The sequence below is a fragment of the Mirounga angustirostris genome, unplaced genomic scaffold (assembly GCF_029215605.1).
Source record: "Mirounga angustirostris isolate CCGP_5_RB_7025 unplaced genomic scaffold, mMirAng1.0.hap1 SCAF_5, whole genome shotgun sequence".
Lineage (NCBI taxonomy): Eukaryota > Metazoa > Chordata > Mammalia > Carnivora > Phocidae > Mirounga > Mirounga angustirostris.
In genome coordinates, this window is record NW_026991713.1 from 12011580 (window position 1) to 12027031 (window position 15452).

Sequence of the window (15452 nt, forward strand, 5' to 3'; positions counted from 1 at the left end):
AATATAGGAATTAGGAAACTTTCCTCTTGAGATAGAATTTGCAGCCTGTTGAGGAGAAGAAGAATGATAGCAGATCGGGTATATAAGTGGGACTCAGGATTACCAAACTGAAAAAATTAGAAAGAAGTTGAAAAATAAATGGGAAGATAGAAACAAAAATACTCTTCTCTCTCCAAGATTACATAGACTTTAATTATCCTGGAACAATTAAGGCAATTCCATTTGGCCATTCTTTCTGTCTTCTCCTATTGTACTTTATGCTTAGCTTTATTTATAGCACAAATAATATTCATATAATTATTAGTTTACATGCCTTTCTCACCTTTTAATTTTGGTCCTACAAAAGCAAATCTTATTTTTTCCCATGTGCCTTCCCTCTCCCTAATGTTTAAGACTAGCAAGTTTTAGCCACTTAAATGTCAGTAAAAATGGATTAAAGTAATACTCAGAATAATTCAGTATAACAGAGAATATGCTTAAGAAACCATAACAACATAGACTCATTTACCCCAAGTAGTGTGACTTGTAAATAATGAGAAAACTTTTCTTTAAAACGTATTGATGAAAATGAGTGGGTTAATAAGTCCTGAATAGTGAGTCTGCAACTATAAGTCTTAAAAAATCATCTTGTTCTGCCCATTGCCTATAACTGGTTGGTTGCCACATTCCTTAAATTCCCCCCACAGCATCTCTTGATTCCATTCCCTTTGCCCCATTCCCCTTGCGTAGGCCCACATGTCTTCTCCAGTATGCTCCTGTTTCTGCGTTCTAATTGCCACCCCCAAAGTATATCCCATATACTACTAACATTACATAAGCTAAGAGTCTGTTATTCTATTTTGATGGTTCTTTATTACCAGGAAATACTGGTTAAAACCATCACTATCCAATGGGTTTGGATATTGGGATACTCACTACATAGAGCAAAATATCGTAAAGGATAAGGGAGAGGTTCCAAGTAAGTCTGTTTGACTGGAAAGATGATTAACTCAGTCAGCAGAAATATGAAAAGACATGCAGTTTGTAGTGTAAGTGAAACACTGAGGGTGGAAGGATCGGATCCAAGGTGGAAATGTGCAGCTGGAAGAACCAGAAGCGGGACAAGAGACCTAATCGAGTCGAGGGCCTGGTACCGTATTAATAGTTTCACTTGCTTTCATTGCAACCAATGCAACAGCCTCCGCAGTGAACAGTCCATTTTGCAGATGAAGAAGCAGGCTAGAAAGGCTTACGTAATTGATCATATATCTGGTAAGAGGTACAATTGAGGTTTTAACTCAGGTCTGTCTTTCAGGCTCATGCTCTTTTTTGTTTTTACTGTCCCTCCCATGAAAGCATGGGAGAAAGGACATGGTTGGACCTAAAAAATATTTGGAAGTCACCCATAGGTAGGTAATGGTTGGAGCTCTGAGATTGCAATCGGGAATTGACCGATAAAGGGTTGAGACTTGGTCTTTGGGTTATACATTTTCCTGTATGATGGAAACTGTTTACTGTGATTGTGTATTTGAATTTAGAATTAAAATATTTAGCAGAGTTCACATTGTATACCAGAAGACCATACATACGTGTTAACGCATCGCCTCTGTTACTACATGTTGTTTAAAGGAGAAAGACGTCATTCTTAACTTTTGTGTTTGTGAGATTGAAGGAAATTGTGGATCTAAAGCACAAGCACATGAATGTTGAGTCTTTTCTCTCCTAATGGTACTCTACCAATTCTCACTTCCTTACCCCAGCATTCTTATCCAATATGATATCAACCCAAGATAACATTTGTTTCAGCATGTATTATCCTTCATTAGTTATGCTGTCTCTCCAACCAACCAAAGCAGTTTGCTATAGTGTGCATACATGTGACTCTCCATCTTAATCCTCCTTTATTTAAAATTTTTATTTAATGCTTAATATTTATTATGCACTGTATGGGATTCTACAATGTACAAAACAGTCCTCTCTCATCATAAAGAAGCTTTTTTTAAAAAAGATTTTATTTATTTGAGAGAGAGAAAGAGAGAGAGAGAGCACAAGCAGGGGGGAGGGGCAGGGGGAGAAGCAGACTCCCCGCTGAGCAGGGAGCCCGATGCCATGCGGGACTTAATCCCAGAACCTCAGGATCATGACCTGCGCCAAAGGCAGACGCTTAACCAACTGAGCCGACCAGGTGCCCATAAAGAATATTTAATAGGAAAGATAAGACACTTATCTAGATAAGTATAAGTTTTGAATTTATAGATCTTATACACATTCAGAGTGCAGGCTAAGTGCTATGGGAATACAGGAGAGGAAGAAGTTTCTTCTAACAGGAAATGGGAATGCAACACTTGCTGGCAAGTCTGCTCTATTAGACCCTGATCTGCGGACTTTTGATTCTTTGTCTCACATTAGCCTCACCAGTAGATAGCTGTCCTGTCTGTGTTCTAGTTGACAAAACTGAGACTTAGTTTCTTGTTCAGTGTCACAGAACTAATAGGTTATCAAGTCAGGATTCGACCCCAGACTTACTTGGCTCTAAACCCTAACCTCTTTTCCTTTACACCAGGGGTCAAAAAACTATGGCCTACAGGCCACATCTGGCCCACTGCCTGTTTTTGTAAGGCTTGTGAACTAAGAATGATTTTTACATTTTTAAATGGTTAGAAAAAGATCAGAAGATGATGACTTTGAGATGTGAAAATTAGATGAAATTCATGTGTCGGTGCCCATGAATAAAGTTGTCCTGGAACACAGCCATGCTTATTCGTTTACATATTGTCTGTAGCTGCTTTCATATTGTAACAGCAGAGGCCAGTCGTTGCGTCAGAAATCAGACGGCCTGCAAGGCCTAAAATATTATCTGGCCTTTTACAGGGAAAGCCTGCTGACCCCTGCTTTATGCCATACTTCCTTTCTAGGGATAGCTTCATGGAGAAGGGATTATTTGAGTTGATCCTTTATGTCCAGCTAAGTTTTCATTATGCATGAATATTCTTGATAGAGGATACAGCATGGGGAGCAAAACTGATCTGTGCTATAGCGGTCCGGCTGTGATTTGGGGAAGCACCAGATGTGGGGAATGTCGAAGTCTAGACTCATTGCAACACAGAATTAATGGTTGGGAGTTGTATATGATATGCCCTGGGGGGAAAATGGTTGCGGACCCTGCTGGAGATGCCATGTGGAGTAGGGACTAGCAACACCAGCTTGAGAAATGGTTTAGATTTGGATTTGAGTCTGCTTATGCCAGTTATTAGCCAAATGGTTTTTCAGTAAAATACTTAACCCTTTTAAATGGTAGTTTCCTTATCTGTAAAAGGAGAATAATGGAAATATCTACCTTTTACAGCTGTGAGAATCAAATCAGTTTATATATGTTGTGTGTTTTTACCTACAAAGTGCTTAGTGTATTGCCAGATACTTTATAAGCATTCATTAAATGTAAGCATTTAGTATGTACCGTTGAGGGAGGGCCTAGAGGAAGTTAGAATGTATTTAGTAGATGATGGTGTGAACCTTTGTGTCACCGATTTATTTGGTGCTCATATGTAGCACTCTGACTTGTATTGAAGTTTATGGTAGGCTCCTTAATGTGATTGTAAACTCCTGGAAGGCAGATTTCTAACTTGTGTTACGACGTTTTCAGTGCCCACGAGTTGTGGACCCATAGCAGGTATTAATATGTCTTAGAATTGAAACAGAATTTCAAATACCTCTCCCCACTGCCTTTTCAGCTAGTGATCATTTTAAAAACTACTTTTGGTAGATTTTTTTTCTTCTCTTTTTTGTTCTTTTTGGGGGGGGGAGGCCGTTGTTTTCCCTTATGCTATGGTTAGTTTTGTATATCTGTAGTTTGTTTCTTCAGTGTTGTTCCCATAAATACAGTCTTTAACGGTTTTTTAAAATTTCACGTAACATCCACAACAGTGGATCTAGTAGGATTTTAACATTTGCTAAGTTGTGGAAGTTTGGTCCCACTAGCTGGTGTTTGCAGTGGTGGAGAGCAACTTTTATTGGGAGTATAGTGTTTTAGTCACTTCACATTTTATCTTACAATTCTTTGTAACAATGTGTGGCATTAACATTGCTGCTTTATAGAGGAAGAAACTGAAGCACAGGAAAGGTAGGTAATAACATAACTGTTTACAACTACAGTAATGACAAAGCTGAGATTCAAATTATGTTCTAACCATGTACTTCAGCATTGCCCTTGGTGAAATATGGAATTTATTGGGTCTCAGGTGGATTTGATAATCTTTTAGGTAGTGTCTAAGTCATGTAATAAACAAATTTGTTTGTATTAGGGAATAATACATTGAAAAACTGATCCTCAGTCATTATATCCCCATATTCCTTTCCTATGCAGGCATCATCTTGAGTTTTCATCAGAATGGCATTCTAAAAATTAAGTCACCATGGCCTGCATTCTGTGTGAAATAAAATACTATTTTTTGTCCTGTTAATATTTCTCTTCTTGAACTTTTGTGTAGGTAATAAAACAACAGTGGATGGCAGGACATCGAATTGATTATTGAGTAATTATTGAAATATCAAATAATGCTATATCCCACATGTATCTGTTTCATGTAAGTCTCTTCAGGGTTTTTCTTTTTCTTCTCCTCCTTCTCCTTCTTCTTCTGTTTAAAAATAACTTTAGAAAAGCAGCTTTGCCACTCATTTATGAGTGTGCCACATCTTCTTACTTTCTAAACCAGAGTGTTAGAAATGTAGGTAGCTTTTTTGGAAATTTGGAAGGTGTGACTGTTTAGTAGTGTTGTAAATTATGTTGCTGATGGGAAGGCAGTTAACCAAAGAATTACTTTTGTTTATAATTCCCTGCCAATTCCTGTAGTAAATTCATGTGGGTCTTAGGAGGATTAGGTACAACCCTCTCTGTCTTCACAGTTAGCTTTCTACAAGATGGGGACCACTCTTCACCTTAGATGTTCTGCTTCATTATTCTGCTCATGCGAACCCCTTAAGTAAGAGTCGTGCTTTGTGACTCTATGCCAGGTGTAGTTCTTAGTCCTGGGGATGTGTCAGTGGGCCAAACAGGCCAAAAACCTCTTGCTTATGTTCTAATAGAGGAGATGAAATAAATGCAGTATCATTATAGATGAGAGGACAGAGAGAAATAGGGGCTGAGAGTTTGAGTGGTCAGAGAAGCTGGCATTTTGGCATAGTTGTGAGGGGAGGGAGGTGTGAAGTCAACGCTGTGAGGGCTTCTTCTGGAGCTAGGTGCTTCATGTGGTGGGCAGGTAGTCCTGCTTTCAGAGAACCTTCATTTTCCTGGGATGTACTGATAAGAACTAAAAGGAAATGCAGTTTGTTTTTCTTCTCATCTTTCACATAAAATCACAATTTATATTCTAGGGAAGAAAGGAGTTAAAGGAGTTAAATCTTCATTAGATTTTTGTTAAGTGAGATAGAAACTTTCTTTGCATATAGTACTCTTTATTGTCTGTTCATCTCGTGGGAGGGAAAATTTATAGACTGCTAAATTAGGTAAAAGAGAATTTATGTCTAGTTTTTTGAACTACAAGAAAAAAGTTAATAACTCATTTTCTCAGGTGATATATACCTAAGCTGTGCTTAGCCCATGATTTTAAAAACAAAACATTTTCATATTAAACATAGAGGTAAAATCTTGCCTAGAAATGATCATGTGAACTATTATTCATAGTTTGCCTGGGGGCTATCATATTTCCTTTCTGAACTTATAACTTTGGAATATATCCTGGAAATTTAATAGAAATCTGAAACCATTTAGCATTGATAATCATTGCCATCATCATAGATTATTGGGGATATTTTCAGACATTATATAGAGTGTATGAAATAAAATGCAAAATCACTCCTATTCCAATTTCATTCCCTTAGTGTATAAACATAATGTATTTTTTAAACAAAAATTTAAAAATTCCTATAAGGAGTAAAATAATCTGCTGAGAATTTCATTTTGGCCTCATAACAAAGGTTTACATTTCCCTTTTTTCAGGAAACCGTTCAGCCTCTGCCTGCCTTGTATTTCTTTGAAACACGTAGTGTCAAGGCTTCGAGCAGATCCTGTAAAATGTTTTTGCCTTTCTCCCCCTACCCCCCACTGCTCATTGATGTGTTGATTCAGTTGACTGAGCCAGCTTTGTCAAGACTACCCCTGTGGGAGAGTCAGTACTGTGAACTCATGTGCCAGCACCTCACTCCCAGCATGGTTGGGTTGGGGGCGTAGGGAGGCCAGAGCAGGAATGAGTCTGCAAGGAGCCGAGTTGGAGTATGGAAAGCAGGTCCCTTTGCTGTGTTAATCATAACTGGGAAGCAGTGTCTTTTAGCCTTACTGATTATTTAGTAGACCCTTCTTATATACTGTAAGATTATATTTTTGCCTGGAGTTGGGAGTGTAGAGCTACAGAGACCTTTGGTGCTCTTGCTCTCCTGCATTCACCAATCCACCTGAATTTGAATTTTATCTTTCATATCTGACTTCAGGCCAGTAAATCCTATGAGGAGGGCTTCTGAAGCAGTGTGCTTCATGCAGGGGGCAGGCAGGCAGGTCAGTGGATATGGATACAGCCCTGTGTAACTTGAAGAAGGGAGAGGGTTGTTTTATTTCTCTCTTAGGACACCCAGGATAGCTAAGAAGTCATATACAATACCCCAGCCTGGAGATCATGAAAAGAACTTACATGGTGGTGGGTGACAAAGATAGAACTTTTTCCTGAAAAATTATGGGCAAAAATTTAAGGTTTTCATAGCCTAATTTCTAAAAACTAAGCAAAGGAAAAATTTTTACATAAAGCAATCCTTAATACCACTTAGAGATGATTCTTGGACACTGGAGACATCTGAATTTTGATGCTGTGTAACTTGAAAATGAAAGACAGTTACTAATTTTGTCTCTAGGTAATGTCACTACCATTTTCTTTTTCTTTCTTTTTTTTTAAGACTTTATTTATTTGACAGAGAGAGACACAGCGAGAGAGGGAACACAAGCAGTGGGAGAGGGAGAAGCAGGCCTCCCGCGGAGCAGGGAACCCGATGCGGGGCTCGATCCCAGGACCCTAGGATCATGACCTGAGCCGAAGGCAGAGGCTTAACTGACGGAGCCACCCAGGCACCCCGTCACTACCATTTTCTTAAGGATAGCACAGTAATAATTCAGTGCTTCAGCATATCGGCTTCCTCTTATTGATTACATTTTTCTTGCACAATACTTGGTAGGCTTTATTACAAAAGTCATACATGTTTATTATTAGGAGCATGAGGAGACTTTTGGGGACTTGGAGTAGATATGCGCCCCTAGTTTGTGGTGGTGATTTCATGGGAGTGCATGTATATATGTCAGTGCTTACACTATAAATGAGTAGATGCAGTTTGTTGTGTAGGTCAATTATATCGCAATAAAACTTTTAAAAAAAATTTATTAATTAGATGACTAAAAAATTGGACTTGTTTTGCTGTTAATATGTTTTTCCATATGTTAGTGAGATTGAACGTTTTGATGGTATTTCATCATCTGTGAATTGTTCAGTTATATTGTTTGCCTTTTTCTGTTGTGTGTGTTTCTTATCACTTTGTATAACCTACTATTACATTAGTGATGACAACCCAGTGTCTGTCGTATCTGTTGCAGTTGTTTGCCCCAGTTGGTTTTTCTTTTGACTTGAAAGGCCATTTCTCCCCCTTCCCTTCCCTTGCCTTCCCTCTTCCCCCGCTCTCCTTTCCTTCCTAACTTTTGCAGCCATGTCTGTCCTTTCTCTCCTTCCTGGTTTTTAGGTTTCCTATCTTCCTATCTTATGTGAGTCCCCCAACCCCAGTTATGCTCCCAAGTTTTCTTGTATTTTCTTAGTTTCCATTGTTCTCTTAGATTTTATTCCTTCTTGAATTTTTCTCGTATGGAGTATGCGCTGTGAGGGGCTCATTTATTTTCTTTCTGGTGGGTAACCAGCTTTTACAAATCCTCTGTGGTAAATAAATAATTTCTCCCCACTGAAGTGAAATGCTACTTTTATCTTCTATTAATTTTCTATATAAACTTGAAACTGTTTTAGGATAATCCGTGTTCTGTTAATCACTGTGTATATGCTTAAAGCAGTGTTTAATCACAGTAGCTTTATGGCAAGTCTTACTGTACAATAGAGCATGCCCCACTTCATAGCTTTTCCCTTTTCAAACTTTCATAGTAGTTTTTCACATACCAATTAGAATTATATTTAGTCCTGTTTTCTTCTCCAGGCTCTGTTTGCTTCTGACTGAAAATGACATTAGGTAGGGGAACTTGGGTGGCTCAGTCAGTTGAGCATCAGACTCTTGGTTTTGGCTCAGGTCATGATCTCAGGGTCGTGAGACTGAGCCCCATGGCAGGCTCCACGCTCAGCAGGGAGTCTGCTTAAGATTCTCTCTCCCTTCACCTCTGCCCCCCTCCTCACGCACTCTCTAAATAAATAAATAAAGTCTTAACAAAATGACATTAGGTATACATTTTATTTTAGCAAGGATTAACATTTCTGTATGAAGCATTCCTCCAGAAACAAAATACATCTCTCTGTTTATTCAGGCCTTGTTTTATATCCTACATCGTGTGTTTTATCCTATACATTTTGTTGCCATTTTGAATAACTGGTTATTGCTGGTTGTAAAATAATGTATAAATAGGACAAAATTTTATTATTAGGTCTACTCATTTGTAGTTAATTTCTTGGGCTTTTCTAAGTACATAGCTATAGTTGCCTCTGCATTCTCTTTATCTCCAGTGCAGGATTGTCGCCTTATTGTGTGTAGAATGAGTCATAGGGGCGGGTGATTCTTAATGATGACAGGTATTTCACAGCTTAATATGTTTGCCAGTGGTTTTTTTTATTGCCTTATTTTTCCCTTGTTGTTATTAACATGTAGTGACATCAAGCGTTCAGTTTAATGACTTTTAACAATTTGGTACCATCATCCTTAACAAGAAATTTAACATTTCTGTCATCCTAGAATGTTCCATCCTAGAATGTTCCAGATCTCCATCATCACTCCCTGCCCCCCAAAAAAGAAACAACTACTTTCTCACTTCTGTTACAATAGATTTGTATCTCATTTAGCACAGCTTTAAGATTCATCTATGTTGTTGGTAGTTTATTCTTTTTTTTTTTCTCTCTTTTTTAAGCTATGTAACATTCCATTTTGTGAATAAACCACAATTTGTTTATCCATTTTTCTGTTGATTTCAGTACAGTCGTTTTCAGTTTGGGGCTATTATGAATAAAACTTCCATGAACATACTTGTACAAGTGTCTCTGTACACATAAGCTTTTATTTCTTCAGGGTGAATATAAGGAGTATTTTAACCAGATAAAAAATAAAACTGCAGAACAGTTCTTCCACATGAATATACTGTCTTACACTTTGCCAAGCAGTATATGAAAGTTCTTGTTGTTCCACATCCTTGTCAACATTCGGTATTTTCAGTCTTGTGGCCCTTGTAATTGGTGTGAAAGGGTAGCTCGTTTCGTTTTAATTTCATACTCTTGATGACTAATGTTGTTGAGCCACACATTCGTGTATTTCCTGCCCATTGGTATATCTTTTTTTTTTTTTTGGCTTATCTTTTTGTGGGAGTTTGTCTGTTAAAGTCATTAACCCAGGGCACCTGGGTGGCTCAGCCGGTTAAGCGTCTGCCTTCCGCTCAGGTAATGATACCGGGGTCCTGGGATCGAGCCCCTCATTGGGCTCCCTGCTCGGCGGAGAGTCTGCTTCTCCCTCCCCCTCTGCCTGCTGCTCTGCCTACTTGTGCTCTCTCTCTCTATCTCTCTGTCAAATAAATAAATAAAATCTTTAAAAATAAATAAAGTCATTAACCCATCTTAAAAAAAAGATGCTTTGTCCTTTTCATTTTGATTTGTAACAGTTCTTTGCCAGATATGTGTACTGTGAATGCTGCTTCCCATACTCCATCTTGTCTTTTCATTATCTTAGAGGTACCTTTCAAAGAGCAAGAAATGTTTAAATTTTGATGGAGTTCGGTTTATCAAGTTTTTCTTCAAAGGTTCTTGTTTTTTATGACCAAAGAATTCTTTGTTTATTGCAAAATTTTGACAATTACCCTCTTTTTTTCTAGGTGTTTCAGAGTTTTAAAACACTCTTATATTTAGGTCTGTTACCTCTTCCAGTTAACTTTTGCATATGTGGGATGAGTTTAGGTTTTTTTTTTTTTTCCCAGTAGGTATTCAGTTTTTTATCTGTTAAAAAGGCTTTCCTTTCTCCTACTGAATTGACTTGATGACTTAATACTGACTGTATATGCGTGTGTCTATCTGGATATTTTCTGCTCATTCATTGATTGATTTGTGTGTCTTTGAGCTGGTTCCATACTGTTGTGAATACTTCTTGTGTGAGAAATTTCCTGGCACTTTTTTTAAACTTAGTTTAAAGGAAAATTTTTGACTCTTTGGTAACTAATCAATTTTAATATGGTCGTGGACCTGTTTAAGAACCACAAATTGACCAAAGTTGGGTGTATGTTTGCGTGGCTACATATATACATCTCTGTGTATGGCAGTGTTTACCCCAGTCCTGAGGCAGTAAGCCTTCCATTTTACCAGAACAAAGAGAGAATATTCAGAGAATTTTGTATACTCACCTTAAAAATAGTCATGTAATGAGAACTTAAAGTCACTTTTTCTCCTTATTTTCTCTTCCACTATTTGTTTTAGGGTAACCAGGAGCCAACAACAACTCCTGACGCAATGGTTCAGCCTTTTACTACCATCCCGTTTCCGCCACCTCCACAGAATGGAATTCCCACAGAATATGGAGTGCCACACACTCAGGACTATGCCGGCCAGACCAGTGAGCATAACCTGACCCTCTACGGAAGTACGCAAGCCCACGGGGAGCAGAGTAGCAACTCACCCAGCACACAAAACGGATCTCTCACGGTATGTGAACTATGAGGTGGGAAATGGAAGAGTGCCTGCCATCATATTGAAATGTTCACCTGAATCATCAGCCAGAAAACCTTTTGAATTAATTTAGCATCTACATGACACTACATAGCATGTGTGTAATTTCATTTCTACCCCCTGCGTTGAAATTAGAAGGTAAGTATTGAGAATCTGAGATCGCAGTCACTGCCCAGGAGCTTAGGGTCTAAAGACAGAGCAGACAACACAAGGTGAGGGTACACTTAGGTCAGTTTCACCAGGAAGCTTCATTTTGCCACAACTTGTGGTCCCTCCTGTGTTGTCACTGTATACAGCCTCCCAGCAGCGTTCTGCACATTGCTTCCTCCCTCCTCCTGGACATACTCAGTCTCTTGCTCTTGGCACACCCCCTGTTTCCCTCCTATGCACTGGAAGTTCTCTCTTAGTCCCCTTTGCTGGTTCCTATCTCTCCGTTCAGTTTTTATTTTTTTAATTAAAAAAAAAATTTTAAGATTTTATTTATTTATTTGACAGAGACACAGCGAGAGAGAGGGAACACAAACAGGGGGAGTAGGAGAGGGAGAAGCAGGCTTCCTGCTGAGCAGGGAGCCCAATGCGGGGCTCGATCCCAGGACCCTGGGATCATGACCTGAGCCAAAGGCAAACGCTTAACCGACTGAGCCACCCAGGTGCCCCTAAATTTTTTAAATTTTTATTTATTTATTTATTTTTAAAAGATTTATTTATTTGGGTGAGAGCTTGCGGGGGAGGGGGAAGGGGAGAAGCAGACTTCCCGCTGAGCAGGGAGCCCCACGTGGGGCTCAGTCCGACCCCAGCCAAAGGCAGACTGAGCCACCCACGCCCACCTCTGTTCAGTTTTTAAATGTTGCAGCGTTCCAGGCCCGGGTCCTAGGACCACCCCTTCCTCTTATTTTATGTTCTCTCTATATATAATTATACTACTAACTTCACCTTGCTGCTCCAGCAAAACCTAGGAGTCTTCTCTCTTTCCTTCATCTCCACATCCAGTGCATTTCCAAGTCCAGTAACTATAACTCGAAGCATTCTCTTCAGCTATTCTCTTTATCTTAATACTCTTACTAGGTAGTGTACATGATTAACAGCTCAGCTCTTCTGCCAGATTTCTTGGGTTTGAGTTGGGCCCTGCTTAGCAGCATGACTTTATTAACCTCTTTCTGTGTTGGCGTGCTCAGTGAGGACAAATACATACCTGTACCTAGAAAAGGAAGACAGCACTACCTGCCTCTGCTGGCCGCTAGGAGATTTAAAAGAGTTGAAGTCATGTATGGTATCATCACCGTCATCCCCATGCTGATCCAGGCCTCATGGCTTATTTCCTGTGTTATTGCTGCCTGCCTGACTGTCCCTTCTCCACACAGTAGCCAAAATAGTGCTCTGTTTTCTCATGCAAATAATGTTACTTTCCTGCTTAACTCTTAACAGTTCCCTCACATACTTACAATAAAATCCAAACTCTGTACTTGGTTTACTAATCCCGGGCCCCAGCCGACCTCTATGGTTTTGCCTTTTACTACTAACTTGCTAAAGTAAAAGAAATGTCAAAAATCATCCAGTAGGTATATATCACATATATATCAATACACAGGAAGTCATATTGTCTGTGGGATTGCTGGTTTATCTCCAAAGATAAACATGTTCTGTACTCTGGATAGAAAGATCTGTGTCTGGTTTTTAGATTTCTTTTTGCCCTTCCTGTTTCAGATTATCAGGAGAGCTTTATTCAGCCTTTAAACCACTTGATATCATTTACTTCCCAATAAAGAGCCTTACAGTGGAAGCTTTTGTTGCATAAGGATGGATTTAACCGTCAAATACTTTCCATTTTCTTTTATTAGATATTAGACCACAAAGAAACCCATTCTTTCCTTGAAAACATGTTATCTTTTCAGTGTTGATCTGTTAAATATAAACATAATTTTATACTTCATAGGTAATGGGCTACAGTAGACAATTTATTAGGAAGATGTAAGCATGATGGGTAACAGATGAGGATTCAGTAGCATTTGTTCTAGAATCATGAATATATTGGCTGCTATCTTGGCTGCATTTCCAAATCACTTTCAAATGATTATGAATTCAGTCTTACCAGAACTACTGTGCAAAGCAGGAATAAAATATAAATCTGAGGCTTTATCAAGTATTTTAATTACTAAGTCTATTTCTTTACTAGTTATCTGTCCTTTTTCTGTTTTTATTTCTATATTCTGTTTCACATCAAATCTTGGTAATTTGTGACTTCTACGAATTTTTCTTTTTCATCTAAATTGTCTCTTTTGTTCGTATAAAGTTAATTATAATAATAATCCCATATAATCCTTTTTTAAATTTCTATAGCATCGTAGTGATATCCCCTCTTTCATTCTTAATTTTGGTAATTGTGCCTTCTTTTTTTCTTGGTCAGTCTAGCTAAGGTTTATTAATTTTGCAGATCTTTCCAGAAAACCAGCTTTTGATTTCATTGATTTTTTTAAAAATCAGATTTTTAAAAATCTGTTGTTTTTCTGTTTTATATTTCATTGATTTCCATTCTGACCTTTATTATTTCCTTCCTTCTACTAGCTTTGAGTTGGATTTGGTCTTAGGTTTGTTTGTTTGTTTTTAAGCCTCTTGAGTGGAGGGAGAGGAGGGGGAAGGGGGAAGCAGACTCCCTGCTGAGCAGGGAGCCCCACCTGGGGCTCCATCCCAGGACCTTGGGATTATGACCCCAGATCATTGATTTTAGATTTTTTTTCCTGATACGTGTTTAAAGCTATACATTTCCCCTTAAGTTTCCCATACAATGTGATATATTGTGTTTTCGTTTTCATTCAAGGTATTTTTAAATTTCTCCTTATGATTTCTTCTGTGATCCTGGGTTATATAGACATGTGTTTCTTAATTTCCAAATGTCTGAGGATTTCCCAACTTTCTTTTCTTGATTTATAATTTAATACCATTGTGGAGAGAGAACATACTTTGTATGATTCAATTTTTTAAAATTGATTGAGACTTGTTTTAAGGCTTAGTAGATGGTCTTTCCTACAGACTATTCCTAACCAGTTGGCCTTTTCTCAGTATGAAATGTCCCTCCCTCTTTTTCTATCATTATTTCTTAAGTCTGTTTTGTCTGATATTAATATAATCACTTCAGGTCTCTTATCATTACTATTTGTATGACATCTTTTCCCTTCATTTTTGTCTCAAACTCTTTGAATCTAAGGTGTGTCTCTGGTAAAAAAAAAAAAACAAAACCATACAACTGAATCTTATTTTAGCCAATCTGAAAATGACTGCCTTTTTATCAGAGCATTTAGTCTATTTACATTTAAAGTAATTGTTAATATGGGTGGATTTATGGCTGCTATTTAACTACTTGTTTTATGTCTCCTATCTTTTATTGTTCCTCTATTCCTTCTTTACTGATTTCTGTTAAATAATTCTTAATTTTTTTTTTTAAGATTTTATTTATTTGAAAGAGAGAGAGAGAATGAGAGACAGAGAGCATGAGAGGGAGGAGGGTCAGAGGGAGAAGCAGACTCCCTGCTGAGCAGGGAGCCTGATGTGGGACTCGATCCTGGGACTCCAGGATCATGACCTGAGCCGAAGGCAGTCACTTAACCAACTGAGCCACCCAGGCACCTTCTGTTAAATAATTCTTAATTGTACCTTTTAAATCCCTTTGTGATTTTTTTAATTAGTTATTTATGTTGTTATTTTTATATTTTCTTAGTTCTTGATCAAGGATTACATCTTCAACTTATAATTTACTGTTGTGTGCACATGCTTGCTTACTTGTGGGTGCACACACACACGTGTGTGTGTCTTATTCTGGTAAAATATTGCAGCTTTGGTCTAATACAGCTTCATTCCTCACCATCCTTTGTACTATTATTGTCATCTGTATTATACATATAAGATCCAGTTATATGTTTTTTTTTACCAGAGTCACACCTTAGATTCAAAGAGTTTGAGACAAAATGAAGGAAAGAAAAAGATGTCATACAAACAGTAATCATAAGAGACCTGAAGTGATTTTATTAATATCAGACAAAATAGATAAGACAAGAATATTGATGGAGACAAGAAATGGAACAACACAGTATTGTAATTATTACTTAAAGAATCTTATATTTTCAAAGAAAGTTACCATTTTCGGTAATCTTCGTATCTTCCTGTGGATTTGAGTTGTATTCTGTTACCATTTCCTTTCAGCCTGTAGGATGTCTTTCAGTATTTTCTGTAGACTAGGTCTGTTTGAAACAAATTTTCTGTTTTTGGGTATCTAGGAACTATGTCTTTATTTTTTTCTTCATTTTTGAAGGATAGTTTTACTCACTGTAGAATTCTTTCTTAGTTGACCATTTTCCACCACTCCCCAGCACTTTAAACCTGTCATTCCACTGCCCTCTGGCCTCTGACAAGAACGAGCTGGTTCTCAGGAGTCAGCTATTAATCCTACTGTTCCCCTTTCTGTGATGAATTGTTTTTCTCTTGCTGCTTTCAAGATTTTTATTTTATCTTTGGCTTTGAGCAGTTTGACTCTGATGTGTT

At 38.0% G+C, this 15452-nt stretch overlaps 1 protein-coding gene across 21 annotated transcripts in view; it reads left to right on the forward strand.

The window, feature by feature from the left end:
* The window catches only part of RBFOX2 (RNA binding fox-1 homolog 2), a 279715-nt gene that overhangs the window by 204764 nt on the left and 59499 nt on the right, over window positions 1-15452 (forward strand). For all 21 annotated transcript variants that reach the window (XR_010411348.1, XM_045872616.3, XM_045872617.3 and 18 more), the window contains one exon: window positions 10671-10895. Coding sequence is in view for 20 of the 21 variants with exons in the window: in XM_045872616.3 (XP_045728572.1) it covers window positions 10671-10895 (225 nt within the window). In the remaining variant the exon portion in view is untranslated. The remainder of the gene's footprint in view (window positions 1-10670; window positions 10896-15452) is intronic.